The sequence below is a fragment of the Rhineura floridana genome, chromosome 15 (genome assembly GCF_030035675.1).
Source record: "Rhineura floridana isolate rRhiFlo1 chromosome 15, rRhiFlo1.hap2, whole genome shotgun sequence".
NCBI lineage: Eukaryota > Metazoa > Chordata > Lepidosauria > Squamata > Rhineuridae > Rhineura > Rhineura floridana.
Genome location: NC_084494.1, coordinates 22,534,913 through 22,557,801, shown reverse-complemented (window position 1 = coordinate 22,557,801; position 22,889 = coordinate 22,534,913). Strand labels below are relative to the sequence as shown.

At 44.9% G+C, this 22,889-nt stretch overlaps 1 protein-coding gene across 1 annotated transcript in view; it reads right to left on the bottom strand.

The window, feature by feature from the left end:
- HIVEP3 (HIVEP zinc finger 3) overlaps positions 1-22,889 on the bottom strand; it is a 68,011-nt gene that overhangs the window by 5,488 nt on the left and 39,634 nt on the right. The window contains exons 5-6 of the mRNA XM_061597261.1: positions 12,433-12,531; positions 1,017-2,092 (exon numbers count right to left, since the gene is read on the bottom strand). Coding sequence (XP_061453245.1) covers positions 1,017-2,092; positions 12,433-12,531 — 1,175 coding nt within the window. The remainder of the gene's footprint in view (positions 1-1,016; positions 2,093-12,432; positions 12,532-22,889) is intronic.

Genomic DNA, 22,889 nt, shown 5'->3' with positions numbered 1-22,889 from the left:
TTAATTTTACCGTTGTACAGTAGGCCTCTTTCTACACACACTCACCCATCCCTCCCTATCCTACATCCAGGCAAAAGAAGCATGAGCAGACTTCAAGGACACATTCCAGCCAGGTAAAAACAAACAAGGGCCATGGACAGGTGTGGCCTGGGGAGAGTCCTAAGGATATGATAGAGGGACCTGGAGGCCTGCATGTGGCTCCCAGCCCTGACGTTCACTCTCCCTGGTCTACAGTGACTGGCAGTGGTTCTCCGGGGTCTTAGATAGGGAACATACCCAGGCTTACCTGGAGATGCTGGGGATGGAACCTGGGACCTTCCGCATGCAAAGCAGATACAAGGTAGGGTTCCCAGGCTCAGGGCCTGAGACTGATCCTGTATCTTTAGGAGAAGAGAAAGTCAGCCAAGCGCAGGTGTTCTTACAACACTGTAATGGGAAAAACCACAACGTGGAATTCTCCCTCCCTCCTGCACAGCTTTTAAAGATACAGATGACCTCTTGGTTGGCAGGCCCAGCCTCCAAGAGGTCTTCTGTATCTTTAAAAGTTGTGCAGGGGGACGGGAGAATTCCACCTTGTGTTTTTTTCCTATTTCAGTGTTGCAAGAACACCTGCACTTGGCTGACTTTCTCTTCTCCTAAAGATACAGGATCAGTCTCAGGCCCTGAGCCTGGCAACCCTAATACTAGGCCACTGAGCGATGCGCTCATCTTATAGAGCTGGTGCATGCAGAGACATGAGTGTACTGAGGAGGATGCATAAACTGCCTTGGTTTGGCAAGGAAATCTTAGTTTCGTGAGGGAAACACCCAAGGGAAGGCAAAGATACAAGGAAATCTGTCCTTCATTACATGGAGCTGCTCTTCTCAAACCTCTCCCCCCTTTTTTAAAGACCCTCCCACCTCAAAGAAACATTGACAAAGTAAACTATTTCATGGCTGCAAGCCTCCTTAGATTGGGCACGCAACCCATTTGCCCGTCCTGACCCACCCCTTGAAGATCAATGCCATAGAACTTACCAGTTTAGGTTCTTCATACAGTTCTGTGTTTTTTCCGAGGGACCTGTGAGGTAGAGGCATTGAAGACTGTATCCCATGCGGAGTTTTACACAGGCTTTGAACTTTTTCATCTGCTGACGACAGGCTACGAGAAGGCAAGTCCTCTCTTCCTGGGGACGGGTAGCGTGAAGGTGGCTCTGAATAGCTTTGGGACAACATCTTCTTTAAGGATAAGTATCTGGCTGATGATATATCCCTGCTTGGGGACACACGTCTCATAGGAGACACGCCTCGCTCTGGTGGAAGGTACGTTCGTGATGACAGCTCTCTTTTTGGAGACATGTACCTGCCGGGTGAGAGCTCAAGTCTTGGCGACATACTATGGAGGGGAAACACCTCTCTCCTTGGAGACAATCGGTGACAGGAGGACTTCCCCACCCCTGCAGAGAAGCACCTCAGGGAAGCAGTTTCTCCAGTTGGCAAAAACCTTTTCGGTGAAGTTTCATTTTTGGTTAACAGGTGCTTCCTAGCCAATATGGAGTGGTTACTGCCACTACTCCCAGGGCCAGAGTCCTTGCTTGGGGACCCCTTCCTTCTAGGAGAGGTGTCTTTGGAAATGGACAAGTCCATTGCTAAGGACATCTGAGGCCTTGTCATCAATTCCTTCTCAGCAGAAGCTAAGAGCCCACTGGAGGTCAAAACTGGCCGATGGAGTCTTAAGAAGCTGTGGCAGACAGCAACTTCACTGCTATCAGCTGACCATTTCATTTCTGGCCCTGAAAAGCTGGTCTGGGGACTCTGACCAGCACACTTTCTGCTATGGACAACATCTTCCAAAGTAGGCAACGCTGTCCTGGTGACTTTCTCCTGGGCGGAGTGAAAACTTCTTGGAGAATGTCCTGGCAGGGAGATGTTCTTCATTTCTGAAAGCTTCACAGGTGGCTCCTCTTGGCTTTCCTCCTCCTCCTCCTCCTCCTCCTCCTCCTCTTCTTCATCGTCGTTGTCATCAGACTCTCCCAAGTCTGAAAACTGGTGTTCTTCAAGTAGCTCAGATCCCTCCTGCCCTTCTGAATCTTGGAAGAGATCTTCGCTGGTTCCTAAGGAGGAACAGAAAAAAATATTTATTAGATATGCAGAATGGATATGTCTTTTATTTTATTTATACAATTATTCATAGGCTGCCATTTTGGACACAAGGCACATCTTATCAGCTACTTCCAAACCCTTAAGATCAACCTGGTGCCCTCCAGATGTTGCTGAACTACAACTCCCAATATCCCTGACCACTGCCCATGATGACTGGGGCTGATGGGAATTGTACTCCAAAACATCTGAAGGACACCAGGCTGGGCAAAGCTGACCTAGATAAATTAAGCTACTGCTGGGCTCAAGCCCCAAACTCTAATCGTCAGAGGACAGACTAGAACCAACGGACACACAGAAACAGATTATGGCTAAACATTAGGAGAAACTGGTGAGAAGACCCCTTTTCTCTGCACTGCATTTAAGCCAGGCAGCTGAGGCTCTCTGAAGTGCAGGAAGACTTGCACCTGCAAATGGAACGTTCAGGAGGCTAGGGAAGACTCACCACCATTGCTCTTCCCTTTTGCTTCTGTTGGTCCCCTCTGGAGGAGAAAAGAGGGAGCCAGCTGTAAGTAATCTAGCCTGGTGAGAAGACCCCTCCTCTCTGAACTGTATCTGAGCCAGGCTGCTGAGCCTCCTTGGAGTGTAGCAAGACCTAGAACTTTACTGTCTATTAACTTCTTTTGCTTTGGACTCAGGCATTCTGTTGATTGAATTTATTCTCCGTTTGCTGAATTGTTGATTTTTGTCCTGTTTGAATATTATTATTACTATTAGAACCAGTGTGGTGTAGTGGTGAGAGCGTTGGACTACAACCTGGGAGGCCAGGGTTCGAATCCCCACACATCCATGAAACGCACTGGGTGACCTTGGGCCAGTCGCTTCCTCTCAGCCTCAGAGGAGGCAATGGTAAACCCCCTCTGAATACTGCTTACCATGAAAACCCTCTTCATACTAGGGTCACCATAAGTCGGAATCGACTTGAAGGCAGTCCATGGCTACTATTACTGCTACTACTACTATGATTATTATTTGTTAGTTGGCTCATACCCAGTGGTCTCTAGGCAACTTACAACAGATTTAAAAACATACAATATAAAAACTTAAAACCCAAACGGAAAGAACAAGCTATTTGCTATGTGTTGTAAATTGACTTCTCTCCCCTATCCCAATGCTTTGCATTTTGATGTTCTGAATGTATATTGGAAGCTGCTTTGGGCACAGCTCACTGTGGAAAGGTGGTATATAAATCAGCTGAGTCAATCAAACTTCCTAATGATACAAACTGGTAAGACAACAGAAAAGAATGCCTTGGAAGGTGATGAGCTCTCTTTTGTTGGAGGAGCCAGTGTGGTGTAGTGGTTAAGGTGTTGGACTACGACTTGGGAGACCAGGGTTCAAATCCCCACATAGCCATGAAACTCACTGAGTGACCTTGGGCCAGTCACTGCCTCTCAGCCTCATGAAAACCCTATTTGTAGGGTCGCCATAAGTCAGAATTGACTTGAAGGCAGTACATACACATATATCTTAGTAGAGCCTGGATGGCAGTCTCTCAAATGACTTGGCACTATGGCTTGGCAGCAAGAAAGCAGAACATCCAGGGCAAGCTGAATCTGAGAACTGTAGTTTGTGAAGGCAGCTGAGAGTTGTCGGGTGATCCCTGTTCCTCTCCCAGAGTGATTTAACAATTAATCCCTCTTCCCAGGGAACTCCAGGAACTGTAACTCTAGGAGGGAGAATAGGGGTCTTCTAACGACTGGTATAGCACAGTGGGGAGGAGAGCCTGGCTGGGAGCCCAGAGTCTGTGAGTTCAAATCCCCGCTCGTGTCTCCTGGGTGTCAAGGGCCAGCTAAAGATCACCCCCACAGGGAGTGGCTCGGGGGTTACGTGCCCTGCCACCTGTGCAGCCGTGGGCAAGCTGCAGAGTCCCAAGGAGCCCAGTTGCCCCCCAGCTGGCACTTGTGGACAAGGAAGGGGCTGGCTTGTGCAGCTGTGGCAAGCTGAGCAGGCCCTAGCCAGCTGTGGAGGACTAGCCTCAGAGGGATGCAATGGTCAACCCCCTCTGAATACCACCTACCATGAAAACCCTATTCATAGGGTAGCCATAAGTCGGGATCGACTTGAAGGCAGTCCATTTCCAACTACTCTCAGAACTCTTCACAAACTACAGTTCTCAGGATTCTTTGAGGGAAGCCATGACTGTTAAAGTGGTATGACAGTGTTTTAAATGCACCAAACATGGGGCCTTTGAAACAAAAGAAAATAGCAGAGGAGCACCACTGTGTTCTTACGCAATTTCCATTCAGTTCAAAAAGGGCCGGGCAGGGAAACGTCTCTGTGTCCTTCCATATTTTTTATTATTCATTTGTTTTTACTGACTCTCAAGGTGTTTCAGTGTGGATGTTTATTCATCCGGATGATAGATGGATGAGGTATGCGCCCATCATCATGACTCTGGGTGTTACTCTTACACAAAGAGACTCTATTACTTGCCACCCTGGGCTCCTGCTGGGAGGAAGGGTGGGATATAAATCAAATAATAAATAAATGAATAAATAAATATTAGAATAAGAGTGAATGAAGCTGTTGGATGGGGACCTGTTTCAGATTTATCAAATGGGAGTGTTTCAGGATGGGAGAAAAGTTGGGGGGGGTGAATGTGTTTTTTTAATCTACTACAAGAAGCTGATTAAGTAGACTAAAACTCTCATGTAAGGATCTATAAGCAAGCTTTCCATTCTTCAGCAGGCATAGGTGTAGAGCAAGCAAAATCAACAGATACATGATATGATGTCCCCAGGTTGATTGGAGACCCTGGTTAGTTAGGTGAGCTGTCCCTGCATTAGGGATGGAGAAGAATTGCATTCAGTGCACATTTTTAAGTAAACCAACTTAATTTGCACCTCCTGGGCTACTTCACAGATCAGAATAAAATTATCCTTTGGATTTCCCACTTCCCTGAAGTTTGCAATATAGTTCTTGGCGCAAAACAAAAAACCACTTGCATTTTAAAAATGCATATTTTTAGGATGAAATACATTTTGAAATATGTATTTTGTTATAAAATATGTATTTAAGAGTTGTGTCCTTTTAAGTAATACTCAGAGTAGACCCGCTGAAATCAATGGACTTACTTAAGTCAAGTCATGCTAAACATGTTTTTCAAATTAAAAAGTAACAGAGCAATCCAATTTGTTGGAAGGAGTCTCCACATCCATCTGCCACTTGAAGGCCTCTGGGAGGGGAGGACGCTGGCTGTGTCGGCAAGGTGAATTGGAAGGAAAGGAAATAAAAGTTTCCTTCCGCCATCCATTCCGCACTGGCTGCTGTGACGGAGAGCTACAGAAGGGAGCCAAACAGAACCTGGGCATTGCGTTAAGTCCCCTAACCCCCTCCTCTGACATCCCCAGAACATCCCTTTTGCAGGGCTTCCACTGACTTTCTCCAGCTCCCCTTATGCCATGCCAGGCTTCCCCAGCGGACCTCCTGGGTTGAGGGGCTTCTGGCAGCATAGCTAGGGGTCTCCCATATCCAACTCACCTCAGCCCATAGGTAGCTGAGCCCATAAGTGGATTGCACCCTAAATAAATAAAAGATCAATGCAGACTGCACTTAGGAAAATAGACTAATCTGTCCAACCCTGCCCTCTCGCTTTTTTCTTTAAACTTCATTATATTCTTCCTCTTTGTGGACAGCCTGCTTGACACAAGTGCATTTTAGCTAAATATGGAAATGAGGTGTGTGTGTGTGTGTGTGTGTGTGTGTGTGTGTGTGTGTGTGTGAGAGAGAGAGAGAGAGAGAGAGAGAGAGAGAGAGAGAGAGAGAGTTGTAATTCTAAAATTACATGTCTTGCTTGCATGAAGCAGCAAAGCCCAGACAGCTAAACACATTCCAGGGGACGAGGTGCAGCCAACATCAACAGATGGGGAAGGATACCATTCTGAATATCAGCAGACTCCTGCCACAGAGCTGAGATCATCTCTCATGGTGGAGTTCTGCAAGTGCCCAGGGACTGAGAATGCCCCCTCAACAGGCTCTTGGGAGAGGAAATGGGAACCCTCAGTGTATGCAGCCATGCAGTTTGTAAGCGCGCAAGACAGTACTGTGCTGGAGGTTCGGCTAAGTGTTAAGGGCCCCCCTTTTTTTTTAGAAAGCAGATGCCTTCACGCTTTCCTGAGTGCACCTCCTCTTTGTAAGCAGAGCAAATGTCCAGTTTGCTTTGAGCCTTGAACTGCTGCCAAGGTGCTGACACACTGTGTCGCTCACAGTGTGTCACCATTAGCCCAGGAAGGATGTGGGAAATGATTGACAGGGCAAATAATTAACAACAGCTACACACACACAAACAATTCCTTTCAGGGTCTGCACCAAAATCCTCCTGGCTTTGGCCTTTTCATCCTATAACTATCCATCGCGCAGACCAGTGCTGTGATTTGCAGTCTTTCAACACACGGCTAACGAGAACAAATACAAGCTTAAATGACGCCTTTCTTGGGATGTGATCGCTTGGCTTGTGCCACCCCAAAATGTTGCAGCTCAGTCTGAGAAAGAAACATACACCGGTAGTCAAGCTAAGAGCAGGGAACACTTTTTGAGAGGCTCCCAAAGCTAATCAGTTATGCTGAATAAGTTAACAGGCTCCACAACTCCTCCAGCAATCTGACACTGCAGCAGATGTCCGCTGGCTGACACCAACATGAATGCATCTCCCTTGTGACTGACACAGTACTGGACTCAATTCTTCTCTCTTTCGCTCCCTTTTTGCACATTTTTTTTCCTCCCTAGGGTAAAACTCTGGCAATGCACCATCCATTCCAAATAAAGAATGTTTTTGCACAATGCAAAGCAGCAAGTGGGGGGGGGGGAGAGGCTAGAAGTGAGCCTAGATTAAAAGGAAGGAAAGGAACCTCTTAAGCCATATCACGGACAGCAAAAGCCAGGATGCCTCCTGTCTAAAGGCCGTAAGGTCATAATGGCATTAAGTAAAACAAAACAAAAGAAAAGAAAAAACACTGCTGGATCAGTCTGAAAGCCTGTCCAGTTCAGTATCCTATAGCCAAAGAGATGCCTCTGTGAAATCCACAAGCAGGGCAGAAAGACAATAGCTCTCCCCTGCTGCCTCACTCCAGAACAGGGCTGCTTTAGGATCAGACTAAATGATGCCTGCAATGTGTGATCTGGCGGTGTTAGCAGCCACTGGAGTGAGTGAGTGAGTGAGTGAGTGAGTATGTATGTGTGTGCGAGAGAGAGAGAGAGAGAGAGAGAGAGAGTGTAAGGGATCCAAACCCAGATTGGGACTGCAACACACAGTGAGATTTGATTAACCCTTCCCCCCCCAAGCAGCAAATCCCAATGAAAATCCTCCCCTGAGCTTCTATTTGAATTAGGAGGGCAGCTCCAATAGCAGTTTCTCTCTTGTGACAAACACCAACTTCTGTGGTGGTGGTGAGTGCCGTGTAGTGAGGAAGAGACAATCTCTCCATCTTGTGTTGCCACAGTCTTAATCCTGATTTCCCCATCACTGCCACTGCTGTTTCACAGCAATACAAAAACATCAACCGACAACAAAGCACATTTTCCTGTATCATCAAGTTTGGCTCCAAAATGACACCATCCACCTGGCAATGCGGTGAAAAAGGAATTTTTCAGGCTGCCTCTGTGTGGGATTTTAAGTGCTGGAGACAAGCACATGCCATCTGGCTAGCTAAATGCATGGCCGCATAGCTAGGTTAGTTGGTTTGCTAGTGGAAGGACACATCCTCTGGGCTTCTTACTGAATACATTGCTCTGTACTATGTTCAGCTGTACAACACAGTCATCCGGATAATGACTTTCTTAAGCTTATTCATGGTACTTAATGCAAGATACCACACTGAGCAGTCTCTCCCAAAAATCCAACTCTCCTTAATTCAACGCTCATTTTCTTTGCCCATCACTATCACAACTATCAGGAAATGGACAGGTAAATCATGGTCACTACAGAATGAAACAAACGTTTTCTGTAATAGCACCCCAAGTATGAAACTCCACCCCCTCTGGGAGGCTAGGCTGGCTTCATCTCTCTCTCTTTTTTTAATAGAGTTTTAGGTGGACCATTAAAACCTTTTTGCTCTGCATGACATTTGGATGATTTTAAATGTAAATAATTCTGCTCTGTGTTTTTAAAGTTGGGTCTCCTGCCTCGCATCTATTTGTCACAATATTGGGTGGCATCCAATGAAGCATTCTGTTGACCTAACAGGCTGGCATTGATTCCAGTTTGTTCTGTATCCGCTAGCTGTGTTTTTTTTGCTTAGAAAAATATATAGATATTAATATTGATATTTTAAAAGGAAATAATTGATATTTTGAAGGAAATACCAATATTTTAAAAGGAAATATTGATAAATTACCATTCTTACAATCAATATTTTAGAGGCGTGTTTTTTTTTTAAAGTCCATTTTCAAAAATAGTCGTGGAAATCCACTACATTAAAATCCAATCCTCAGCAATTGAGAATAAGCGAATTAATGGAAAATTTGGTACCAAATCCGAATTGGGTAGAATTCTAGCACAACCTTTAAATGGGGGGGGGATTTAAGATGAGCAGTTAATGGGCATAATAATTGGTCAGGCCTTCTTCCAAGAAGAGGGAATTTTACACATTTTCTGGTCAATATACATAATCAGCAGGCCTTTCACCTTTCACCCAAGATGCAGCAACGCAAGAGGTGGGGTGACTGGGCGTATTTAAGCGTGTGCCAGCTGTGCATATATGTGGGAGTGGTGATGCCTGGGTGAGTGGAGCTCCCACTCTGTGATCTGCACCACCACCTGATTTGTGATCATCCCCTGCACCCCGATGCTGGCAGAGATTGCAGAGAGGAAGCTACATCCTCCTTGCCTCAGCCACAGGGGCCCTTGACCAGTGCCCAACCTGGACACCCACTGGCACCAGGCCTGCCTAAAACAAGAGACCTGGCTATCACAACTATCTGCATATACCTACAGTCAGTGCTTTTTTGAGGGGTTATAATTTTTCAAGGGGAGTAAAGATAGATCTATGCACTTCGGAAAAATATGTAGCTACAGCCCCTTAAGGATGTTATCACTACAGAATGCAGGTGGGAGAATCACACCTTTGAGTTTTCGTCCTCATCAAAAACTTATGGTCCAGAAAAAGAATTGTAGCCGAGCCTTCTCCTTAAAACCTAGTTTTCTGAATGCAGGGAGTTTTAATGTTGGGAGACACATTATGATTTCCCACCATCTTCACTCAGGAGTAGTATGGCATACTCTTTCCAGATCTGTCGACTGCCTCTTAACTCTTCCTGATGCTACTCTTGTAATGCCTATTGTACAGGCATTAGGAGTGGAACCAAGGCCCCACCTGCACTATAAATTTAGAGCAATATCTAACAGGGGAACATGGCTTTCCCCAGAGAATCCTGGGAACTGTAATTTGGTAAGGGTGCTGAGAGTTGTTAGGAGACTCCTACTTCCCTCACAGAGCTACCCTTCCCAGACTGGTTTAATAGTCAATCCCTCTTCCCAGGTAACTCTGGGAATGGTATCTCTGTGAGGGGGGATGGGGTCTCCAAACAACCTTCAATACCCTTAACAAACTGCAGTTCTCAAGATTCTTTGGGGAAAGCCATGCCTGCTTAAAGTGACATGATACTGCTTTAAATGTTCAGCACAAATGAGGTCCAAAATCACTGACATTAGAGCGGTGCAGATTTCTGCAAGAGGGAGAAAATGAAAGTTGCCACCATTGGCGAAGGCTTACCCTCAGCATTGAACCAACTTTTTTTTTAAAAAAACCTTAATTTTGCTATCAATGGAGGCTGCCATTTTTAGATATTTACCTAAAGCTATGAAAAGCTTTTAGCCACAATGGCTATTTTCTATCTCCACTGCTGGAGGCAAGTATGGCACTGAGAATACCAGTTACTGAGAGTGGGGAGAGGGCAGTTGCGCTCAAGTTCTGCTTGTGGGTTTCTTATTGGGGCATCTGGCTGGCCACTGTGAGAACAGGACACAGGATTAGATGGACCTTTGGCCTGATCCAGCAGGGCTCTTCTTATGTTCTTATTTTTGTGACAGCTACCATTTCCCCCTGCAATACCCCAGAATGCTATGATGTTCAGGGCATACTGGAGGAACAAAAATGACATCCAGGCTGCCTTGTGGAAACCTGTGGCATTGCCTCTGCGCCAGCAAAATAAGGTTGATGATGATGATGGATGGAAGGTGCTGCTCAGGGTAAACCCCCCACGCTTCTAATAACAACAAAATTTGCCAAATAAGCAAAACAAAATCCCCAAATGAGCAAAATTCCTCCCCCACCTCCCATGGATGGCAAAATGTGGAGTGTCGGATTAAGACCGGGGAGACCAAGATTCAAATCCCAACTCAACCATGAAGTTCACTGGGTGACCTTGGGCCAGTCACTGCCCTTCAGCCTAACCTAAAGTTCCAGTTTTTGAAAAATGGCGGGGTATAAATAAAGATAATAATAATAATAATAAATAACCTGCCTCACAGGGTTGTTTGTGAGAATCAAACGAAGAGGGGGAGAAGTGTGCGTGCCACCTTGAGCTCCTTGGAAGAACAATGGGATATAAATGTAATAATTAAAATAAATAAATGGCTTTGGGTCTTATTGGCATGAAACATGAAGTAGCAGGGGCAGGATCGGAGCTTGAGATCGATAGACAAATGGTCAAGGAATACCTAATCACTTTGAATGAGTTCAAATCGGTAGGGCCTGATAAACTGCATCCTAGAGTATTGAAGGAACTGGCTGAAAAACTCTCAGAACCGCTGTCTATTATCTTTGCGAAATCATGGAGGACTGGTAAAGTGCTGGATGACTGGAGGAGAGCTAATGTTGTCCTTATCTTCAAAAAAGGGAAAAAGGAGGAACCGGGGAACTACAGACCAGTCAGCCTAACATCAATCCCTGGAAAAACTCTGGAGCAGTTTATAAAGCAGTCAATCTGTAAGCACCTTGAAAACAATGCAGTGATTACTAGGAGCCAGCATGGATTTATGAAGAACAAATCCTGCCAAACTAATCTTATCTCATTTTTTGACCGGGTAACCTCCCTTGTAGACTGTGGGAATGCTGTGCACATACTATACCTCGACGTCAGCAAAGCTTTTGACAAAGTGCCCCATGATAGTCTGATTAGCAAGCTAGCTAAATGTGGGCTGGATGGAACAACTATCAGGTGGATCCACAGTTGGCTCCAGAATCATACTCAAAGAGTGCTTATCAATGGTTCCTTCTCAAACTGGACAGAAGTAACAAGTGGGGTACCACAGGGCTCAGTCCTGGGTCCAGTGCTCTTCAACATTTTTATTAATGACTTGGATGAGGAGGTACAGAGCATGCTTATCAAATTTGAAGATGACACAAAATTGGGGGGCATACCTAATACCATGGAATATAGAAACAAAATTCAAAGGGACCTTGATAGGCTGGAGCATTGGGCTGAAAACAACAGAATGAAATTTAACAGGGATAAATGCAAAGTTCTACAGTTAGGAAAAAGAAACCAAATGCAGTTATAAAATGGGGGATACTTGGCTCAGCAATACGACATGTGAGAAGGATCTTGGAATTGTCGTTGAGCACAAGCTGAATATGAGCCAACAGTGTGATGTGGCTGCAAAAAAGGCAAATGCTATATTAGGCTGCATTAACAGAAGTATAGTTTCCAAATCGCACGAAGTACTAGTTCCCCTCTATTCAGCACTGGTTAGGCCTCATCTTGAATAATGCATCCAGTTCTGGTCTCCGCACTTCAAGAAGGATGCAGACAAACTGGAACAGGTTCAGAGGAGGGCAACAAGGATGATCAAGGGACTGGAAACAAAGTCTTATGAGGAGAGACTGAAAGAACTGGGCATATGTAGCCTGGAGAAGAGAAGACTGGGGGGAGATATGATAGCACTCTTCAAGTACACGAAAGGTTGTCACATAGAGGAGGGCCAGGATCTCTTCTTGATCATCCCAGAGTGCAGGACAAGGAATAATGGGCTCAAGTTGCAGGAAGCCAGATTTTGACTGGACATCATGAAAAACTTCCTAACTGTTAAAACCATATGACAATGGAATCAATTACAAAGAGAGGTAGTGGGCTCTCCGACACTGGAGGCATTCAAGAGGCAGCTGAATTCTGTTGTGAATGCTTTGATTTGGATTCTTGCATTGCGCAGGGGGTTGGACTTGATGGCCTTATAGGCCCCTTCCAACTCTACTATTCTATGATTCTATGGCATCAGGAATATATAGTATGGCATATGGTGAAGGGCAGATAAGAAATCAAATAAGTAAGAAAGAAAACAAGTAAGATGACTTACCTTCATCTGCTTCTACCTCCACCAGTGAAGACACCACCACACCCATTTCCTGACATTTTTTGCTGTGGGCTTTTGACTTCATATGCTTAGTCAGATTCCCTGAAACAAAACAGAACATACACATTTGTCAGTCCCGGCTTGCTCTCTGCATAGTAACCAGTCACATGCTCGGTGTTCGTTGCCAGATCCAGAGGCAGATGCCCTCAAGCCATTTCCATTCCTTACTCCAAGCTGCTTCCCTCAGAGCACATGGTTAGTTGTTTGCTTTCCTAGGATGATTAAAGTGTGACTTTCACAATGACTAGCTCTCATGCAACGCAGAAAAGCAGGCACGTGCTTGTCTATGTTGGGAAGGCATTACACCAGAATGCTCTCTGCTGTGAGCATTTCTGCAAGAGGGAGAAAACATCTAAAAACAGGCAGGGAAAATTAGGCAAGAGAGAAAGATGCTTACGTTAGTATGATGACAGCATGGGCCCATCTTTCTCTCCAAATCTGCCAGAGCACATATAGCAGTCGGGCAGTATCAAACACAAGGCGACCTCTCTTGGAGGCCAAGCAACAAAGCTGGTCATTTAAGTAACAGTTAAATGAGGAACATAAGCAGAGCCTTGCTGGATCAGGCCAAAGGCCCTTCTGGTCCAGCATTCTGTTCTCACAATGGCCAAACAGATGAAGCAGAACATGAGTGCAACAGCACAATGGTACTAGAGAGTAATCTGTATCTATCATGACTAGGAGCTATAGATAGCCTTGTTATCCATGAATTAGACTAATCCCTTTTTAAAACCGTCCAAGTTGGTGGCCATCATTACATTTCATGGCTGCAAATTCCAGTAGCTATGTGCTCTGTGAAGAAGTATTTTTTTTGGGGGGGAAGAAGAATTCAGGGGAAACATAAAGGCAAGAGAGGCAAGTAAGAGAGATGAAACTAAGGAAACAAAACATCTCAGCTGAGATAGGATCCTCCACTTTTAATTTTGGATGTGTGTTCTTATATAAAGGCTCATTCACCCTTGATCTTGCAAGTTTAAAAAGAATGCACACTTTGCATCATGTGAGCTCTCTTTCCCTCTCAGTTCTGACATAATGCCAAACCATGGTTTGGTGGAGTACCAGCTCCAGATGCAGAGGAACACTCAGGCAAGATGTCCTCAAGTGTGAACCCCCCTCCTTCAGTGAAAAAGCAGAGGGCAGAACTGCCACTACCACTGGTTCTCATTCACTCTAGGCTGGGAGAGTAAACAAACAGCAAAGAAGAGCAGCAGAGCCAAAGGGCTCCTCACTGTGGGCCCCCTGTTCAGGCGTGGCACTGGTAGGTGCCCAACCAAGCTGACCCTCAACGCCAGGCTGGTTTAGTCGTTTATACTGTGTGAACATACTGGTTACTACACCATTTGCGATATGCATCTGCCCTAATGCTTGATTTGGCCCCTGGAAGCCCCCAGGAGTGGGGAAGATGAGCATCGTAACATTGGAAGTGCCCTGGTGAATCGATATAAAGTTCCATCAAGTCCAAGCTTGGGCAATATTTTGTTGACGGCTGCATTCCCTGGGTGGTCTCAGGTAGAAGAGCTAGAGATAAGTAGGACCAAAGCCAAAAGGGGATGGGACCACCACCTTTTCTCTCTCCCTCTTCCTTCTTTATCTGCTGGAGAAGGGGCAGATCACTTCTGCCAAAGATCTAAACTGAAAACTTGCAGAAAGCTTTTGAAATCAGGCTGTGGGCTGCAAGTGGCCTTAGATTGCTCATCCCTGAGCAATGGAGAACAAGCAGAGGTTTCTGGAAAGCTTACCACAGGACATGAGCAAATCCGCCTTCGTTTGCTGTCACTCCCACACCCAAGCAACTGGCATTCACCAGCCGGTATCATATTGAGTTGACACACCACTGGACATCCACTGCAGATCCTCATGGTGAGATTGCATCAGAACCATCATGATCTACATCTATAATCGAGATTCCTAGCATTAGGTCGCTAGGACTTGGTTGCAAATATCTCAGAAAAGGATAGCTTTTCCACTATCCTGGAAATTGTCATGGGGGTCAATGGACCCCAAGGTCCATCTGGTCCAGGGGTAGCAAGTATGGTGTTCTCCAGATGTTGTTGGACTCCAGCTCCCATCAGCCCCAGTCACATCTGAAGGGCACCACATTGATATAATCTAATAAGGGCCAGCCAGAGGTTTCTGGAAATCCCACAGTAGGGCACAGAGAAAACAGCCTTGATGAAACCTTTTGAAGGTCTACATGTAAGAAGAGCTCTGTCAGATCAGAACAAAGGTCTGTCTGGTCCAGCATTCTCCTTCATTTAGTGGACAACCAGATGCTTCTCTGGGACCCACACATGATCATAGGAATCTGTCTTATGTTGAGTCAGGCCATTGGTCCATCTAGCTCAGTATTGTCTACACTAACTGGCAGCAGCTCTCCAGGGTTTCAAGCACAGATCCTCTCCCAGCCCTACCTGGAGATGCAGAGGATTGAACATGAGGCCTTCTGCATGCAAGGCCGATGCTCTACCACTGAACTATGGCCATTTCCCAAAGCCATGGCATATAGTGTAATAGCAGCCTCCCAATATACACTCATCCCAAGAAACCTTCCCTCTGAAGATGGAGGTTCTATTCAGCTATCATGGCAATAGTCTTAGATATTCTTGATCCTGCACTTAGTTCCTAATGCTAAGAATATACAATGTTTGCTGCATAAGAATGTTTGAAACTAATCTGAATGGAAACCCTAAAGAAAGATTTACTTTGCAGTGATTCATGATGGGTGATCCCCCGCAACCCACAGCTCAGGTTGGTTTTGTAATAGTGGGATATAGCTCAGCCACTTAGCTGTCTTCAAGTCCCAAAATTGTCATTTGCAGATGGAGATTGCAAAAGCTGCAAGGCTCCATGATCCCTGGCTTCAAAGGCTACCTCTATTAGGGCCCATGTACCTCCATGGCCTAAGAGGTTGCAGGCCCTCTCCTGGTCTACAAAGCTATGATTTGAAGCCTGAAATCAAGGGCATTTGCAAACTCCCCTGATCTTAAGCTGCAAATGGCAACCAGATATCTACAAGTTCAGGATCTCCTTAGTTGCATGGGGGTTCTTTGTAGCCTGAGATTTTGGGTGCAAGCAAGCACCCTCAATCTTGGGACAGAAATGACAACCAGACTATCGATCCCCCACAATCCATGGCTGCCTTTGACAGCATCACTTGGCCAAGAGAAACCATACTGAACTTCTCCTTGTTCAGGTGAAGGCTTGCCATTTGGAGGACTGGTCACTGGGAGCCTTTCTTCTGAGAATCTGAGCCAGAGAGTAATTCAGGGATCTAATGATTTCCTGTTCTGTCAGGCACATGCAATGAACCCCAGAAGTCCATGTCCGATCTCAGACATGGCACCAGGAACAGTGACATACACACTAAGGGTCTCCCTGGTTCCACTGATTATTTGAAATCACCACAAGTGAATGAAAAGGTGTCCACCCTCTGTTGAACAGGAGAATGGAGTGTGGTAGGATTTGATAGGGTGCAGAAAAAAAAGGGTGTGAACCCTGAATGCCTAAGGAGGGAGTTCCAATGTATTTATTGTATAAATTCTTTGAAGAAGTAGTTTATAGTATAAAATGCCCAACGCGTTTCAGCCCATCAAGGGCTTTCATCAGGGGATGATAGTTGCTAAAAACTCTATATGCACCGAAGGTGCGAAAGTACAATACTGCAGCAAAGAGAATTTACTTGATTGCTGCAGTATTGTACTTTTGCACCTTCGGTGCATATAGAGTTTTTAGCAACTATATCCCCTGATGAAAGCCCTTGATGGGCTGAAACGCGTTGGGCATTTTATACTATAAACTACTTCTTCAAAGAATTTATACAATAAATACATTGAAACTCCCTCCTTAGGCATTCAGGGTTCACACCCTTTTTTTTCTGCACGCCATTGAATGCCTTCCACCTTCCTTTCTACTAGGATTTGATAGGGAACAGAGAAAGCAGGCATGTGAGAGAAGAGAAAGAGTTACAGAGCAAGAATATTATGGAACATTTCCCTTCTCTTCCTTACCCTTCTCCCCTCTTTCTCTCTCTCTCTTTCTCCTCCAGGGATTGAGCAGACTGAAAATAGGACGACATGCACATCCTCGGTGAAAAGTCCTTCAAGGTTTGGATAGCTCCTGAGTATGTCTCAATATCTAGCAGGGTTCTTCAAATGCACTTCAACAAGATGACACAGCCAAGACTCTCCTAACTGTTGGCAAAATACCTGCAACCCAATAAACTGGAAGATTATAGTAAGCAAAGGAAACCAGCCAATTGCTGGTCACAATTGCTTTACTTGGGTAGGGGCCAAAGCGCAGGGCCAGAATGCATAGTTAGTTTACCAATACAGTCATTCTGGTCCATTTTGTCTAGCAGATGACTGACATGGTACAGAGACTGTGGTTTTGGACCATGGATTTAGGAGAACTGGGACTGACTTAGTAGTTTCAGACACATCCCTCAGTACTCCTCTCCCCATCTTTAAAGTGGAAATGTTAATGATCTGCAGTCGTCTTTGCTTCAGATTATTATTATTTTCTAATAAATAAGGATTGTAAGGAAATTTGCATATGAAACCTGCTTAAGGGGAAAGGATTCATAGCCATAAAGGAATCATCATGTGGGATTTGAAGTTTGCCCAATCCTGGACAGCAGCCATGCATGGCAATTATTGTTCTCCGGAATCACATTGTGTGAGCTCAAGTGGTGGGCCTTGGCCACAAGATAGAGTGTCTCAGCTTGGAGGACACATCCACACCATACATTTAAAACACTCTTATACCACTTTAACAGCCATTACTTCCCTCATAAGAATCCTGGAAACTGTGTGCTGAGAGTTGTTAGGAGACCACTCACAGAGCTCCAATTCCCAGCACCCTTAACGAACTACAGTTCCCAGGATTATTTGGGGGAAGCCATGACTATTTAAAGTGGTATAAGGGTCCTTCTAGACGTGTTTTATTGAGAGTGTATCTGCAATAGCTCTTGACACTAATAGTGTACTAGTGGTGGATTTATTCTGCTTAAGCTTGTTCTGTGATGCTTCCCTAATGCTATCATATTATTACTGTCTGGAGGGGCTATAGTGCAACAAAAGCAGGACAAAAATAAACCAGAACATTTGTGGTATAAAAAGTTACAAGATTTCACCAGGAAATTATGGGATAGGTAGGCACTGACTGAAAGTGAAGCAGTGTGACCACCCTGTTGGCAGGAACAAACAGTATTGAAAGCAATATCCTGTGTGACCGCCCCAATAGCATCAAGAGCACAAATCATCATGAATGTGAAATAAGAAGGATGTCTGGAGGTCCACTAAGAGTGCTTTACATGTAACATATGGGTATGGCCACTTTTTCTTTTTAAAATGAAACCATTTTCTTACGCATCAAATATCTGCATTCAAAAAAGGTCAGGGCAAAAAAAGGTTCATGCAACTCTTCCATCCAATTATTTCCACACACACTCTTTGTCACCCATTCACTAGAACTAGATCCACAGCTGCATCCAAAATTCGGCCCAGGTCTAGTTCATAAAGGACAGTATCATCATTCTAATTAATGTTTGTCATGAGATCAACTGAGTCAGAAAGAGTCCCCACCTTGTTCTATTGGACATTTTTAATTCAATTGGCAGACAAATGAAAGCATGCAGCAGCGACACAGACAAGATATGCCACACAGACATGCATAAAAGTTTCCATCATTGTCTGCTTGTCAATGAACATTATTAACTGCTTAAGCTCTTTTGTTGGAAGGTCTTTTATGGGACTTTTATGGGACTTAAGCAGTTGCCTAATGCACCTTTGCATCCTTAAACCTCAAAAGCAGCTTAGCGAGGACAAGGAGTGCTTTCTATTCTTTTCAGAGCCAAGTGCAAAGGAATGGACTCCTTCAAGTTAATCACGGCTTATGGAGACCCTATGAATAGGGTGTTCATGGTAAGCAGTATTCAGAGGTGGTTTACCGTTGCCTTCCTCTGAGGCTGAGAGGCAGTGATTCACCCAAGGTCACCCAGTGAGCTTCATGGCCGTGTGGGGATTCAAACCCTGGTCTCCCAAGGTCCTAGTCCAACACTCTAACCACTACATCACACTGGCTCTCAAGTGCAAAGGAAAGGAAGGAACTTGATAAACAATGTTGATTGCAGAGTCCAAAATGGCTGCAGAGTTGAGGGAGAACATGGGTTGCTATCAAAGGCTGTTTTTCTTGTTAACCATAAGAAGCCAAGCTTGCCACATTGGACAATGTCAACACAGCCCTCTTTCTCTCCCTATTTCTTCTCAATGACAGCATATTATAGTAACTGCTTCTCTAGGATTTATATAGGAGTGTCATCATGATGTCACCTGGAAGTCATTGCAACTGAGTGCAATCTTAGGCAAAGAGTATTTAAATTCATTCTTCTGCAAGCAGAACCTCACAGGATTGGGTGAAAATAGTCACACCTGCTTTCAGCTACTTCTTTTATAAAGCAGGGGGCAACCTGGGGCCCTCCAGATGTTGGTGGATTACATCTCAAATTGTTGTTGACTATTGGCCATGCTGGCTGGGGCTGATGGGTGTCAGACTCCATGCCTAGGAATGGACAAATCTGTCAATTTCAGTTTCTAATTTTTCCCATCTTAAGCTCAGTTCGCCACATTTCTATATCGGTTTGTGATACAAAAAAATGTCTGAGTTGCAATGCACCTTTCTCCTAATATACACTTGTGCCTCATATCATGCATTTTACATGTTATTTTCACCAATTGATGCATTTTTATGCAGACTTTCCCCAAATGGATGCATTTTTGCACACTTTTTTGTTTGGTTTAGTTGGAGAATTGCATCACAGAATTCAGAGAAGTGCAAATTTCAAAAGATAACTGCATTTCAGTTCACATTTGAGAAAGTGAGAATTACCAAACCAAATTGCTCCCCACCCCTATTCCTGACATAAGAGATTCCAATCATTCTTTATAGAATAAAGCTGAACATCATTTTCTTAGGTCTATAAAGGCCCTTCAGTAGGGGCATTGCTGGTCAGTCACTTGGGTGTTTGTCAGGTATGTTTTCCTGGGGGGATGCAGACCTGTTACTTCTTTTGCAGCCGGCCCCCTGCTGGAGTCCCTCTGCCTGTCTCTACAGCCAATCAAGCCACCACAATTCCCAAACGTGGAGTGTATGCCCTTTCCTCTTGCCTTTATTATTATTATTATTATTATTATTATTATTATTATTATTATTATTATTATTATTATTATTATTATTATTATTATATTTGTATGCCGCCCCATAGCCAAAGCTCTCTGGGCAGTTTACAACAATTAAAAACATCAAAAACAAATATACAAATTTAAAAACACTTAAAAAAAACAATTTAAAAACACATGCTAAAATGCCTGGGAGAAGAGGAAAGTCTTGACCTGGTGCCGAAAAGGTAACAGTGTTGGTGCCAGGCCCATCTCGTCAGGGAGATCATTCCTTAAGAGAGCTGGAGAATCCAGCAAGGTCAGGAGTCACTACAGCTAATCAGCAGTCGGTATTCAGAGGGGGTTTACCATTGCCTCCCTCTGAGGCTAGTCCTCCCCAGCTGGCTAGGGCCTGCTCAGCTTGCCACAGCTGCACAAGCCAGCCCCTTCCTTGTCTGCAACTGCCAGCTGGGGCACAACTGGGCTCCTTGGGACTATGCAGCTTGCCCACGGCTGCACAGGTGGCAGGGCACGTAACCCCTGAGCCACTCACTGTGGGGGTGTTCTTTAGCTGGCCCTTGACACCCAGGAGACATGAGTGAGGATTTGAACTTACAGACTCTGCACTCCCAGCCAAGCTCTCCTCCCCACTGTGCTATACCAGCTGTTAATCGTTGACATATGTCTTCTCAATCTTATAAACAGCTCTCGTCAGAGATACAAATATATGGGGGCAGAGGGATCAAGCACAAAGGCCCTATCTTGTGTCTGCGCATTCACCTAAAGTTGTGAAGAGAGCCTACAGGCTTGCAAGCAAAACTGAGGATCTCCAATTTTATGGTACAACTTGTACGTGTAGCAACTCTTGTTCACAGCTTGGGATGAATGCATGGATGGGGAACAGGGCCAATTTAAGTTTTGCAAAAAAAAAAAAATATTGGGGGGTGCTGAATGATCCTCCGTTACATTCCTGAAGCAGGGGAACAATCTTTCAGCCTCACCTTTCTTTTAACCCAGGTGTTCTCAATCTGGTACCCTCCATATGTTCTGGACTGCATCTCCCTTCGGCCTCAGCCAGTATGGCCAAGCTGGCTGGGGCTGATGGGAGTTGTAATTCAAAGCATCTGGAGGGTGCCAGGTTGGAGAATGCTGCTTTAACCTTTCCACAAAGCTACTTCCATCTCCTTTTGTTAGGTAAGGATGAGACTCGGAGTGGCCATGTGTCCTACTTTACACAGGCCAGTCCTGTATTTGAATCCAATTCCAGTTAAGTTTAAAGATGAAGAACCTCAAGAAGGGAGAGCAGGAGGGGCCTCAATGTTGCCCATCGACGCTCAGCATGTGGGCAACAGGCTGAGCAGCCACACAGGCCACCTGGTCAAGCCTTCCCCATTATGATGGTATGTTCTGTATTCCTATTTAAATAATAGTAAGGGGGCAGTATCTGACAATCTCTGTCTCTGGGCACAAGGGCTCTTGCCCTAGTGGAATGGGTGAGTTTTAATGTTGCACAACAGAAGAATCCAACACAACAGTTGCACTAGTGGAGAACATATTCTGCAACAGGCTGTGCAACCTATTGTGCAACACTGCCAGCAACCTGCTTCTGCGCTCCCTTGTGCCGCAGCATTTCCACTGGCGCAACCCATTTTGCCAGCAGAACAAGTATACTGCTAAGTGACATTAACATAGTGCTGCATTGCACACAACCCATTATTTTCAACCGTACATATTGAAATTAGCGTGTGAAAATTTTATGCAATCTGTGCCTTCTTTTCTCTCTTGGTAATGCATTTCCTTTTTTTTGGTTGATATGCAAGTGGCACCTTAGATGGGGCATGTGTTAAAACCAGTGATGCTTGAATGAGGCCAGTGGAAGTATATGATAGAGAAAACCAAGGCCACATTTACACTACATCTTTATTCTACTGTTATTCCACTTTAAACAGTCATGGCTTCCCCCAAAGAATCCTGGGAAGTGTGGTTTGTTAAGGGCGCCGAGAGTTGTTAAAAGACTCTTGTTCTCCTTACAGAGCTACAATCCCCCTGAGTGGTTTGAGTCCGTCCTCTTCCCAGAGAACTCTGGGAATTGTAGCTCTATGAGGGAAACAGAGGTCTCCGAAGAACTCTCAGCAACCTTCACAAGATTCTTTGGGGGAAGCCATGACTTTTTAAAGTGGAATAAGTGGAATAAATGTATGGTGTGAATGCGGTTCCAGTCTGGAAAGGCCCTTAGAGGGCACCCTCGTCCCATCTCTTTTGGCACTCAACCAATTAAGAATTAGCCCAGGTTTGGGTAGCCAGTTCTCAATGTAGCAGTGTACGCCTTCTCCTTTTGTGTCTGCCATTAGGAACCAAGAGGGCAAACTCAAGAGTACAAAACTCAGAACGGGGGGGGGGAGCAAAAGCAGGAAATCAAATATAACATCTATAAGATTATTTTTTAAAAAACTAACTTGCTTCCCCAGGTTTTAAACAAAGATTTCTTTGCAGTGCTTTGCAGGTGCCACCAATTAGCTGATTGGCAGTGCCTGCAAACCCCTTTTCGACCCAGCCATGTTTTTACTTGCCCCATATCTGATGTCATATATGACATCGGGGATACAGCAGGTAGGTGTGGCTTGGCCTAAACAGGATCAGTGAAGGGCATGGTCCTGAGGCCAGATAAGGTTCACAGGTTGGAGATTCCTCATCCCTAATCTACAGCATTACCCTGTGTTAGGAAGGCTGATTAGAACCAAATCGAAAGCAGTTCTCCGTATTTTGCAGTGATGGCAGAAATGACTGTCAGCCCCTTTTCATCAACGTCCTGAAATGCAAAACCAACCCCTGGGAATGAAGGCACGTGTGGTTGACATGAAATCTAGACACATGCATTTTCCTAGCTGACAATCCAGTAGAGGCACCCAGCTCCCAATCCGAGAGTTAGGAGGGCTACTTACATGACTTTCATATTGGCTGCTACAAATCTGCAAGCAAAAACTTTTAACCTGAAACCAACTCCAAAGCCAATTCAAAGTTGTCAGCTCTCAAACAAGGGATCCTGGTCATTTTTTCCTCTGACAGAGTGATTCTATACCACCTTTTCTGATAAAACTAGAACACCCAGATTCTGCAGGAAAAGCCAGGATAATTAAACCAGTTCAAAACCAATTTAAATGTATAGTGTAGATTCACCCTGAGACCAAACAGAGCAGTCCACATTCTTCTGTAATTGTGCTGTATCACAGTACAAATCAAAGCATG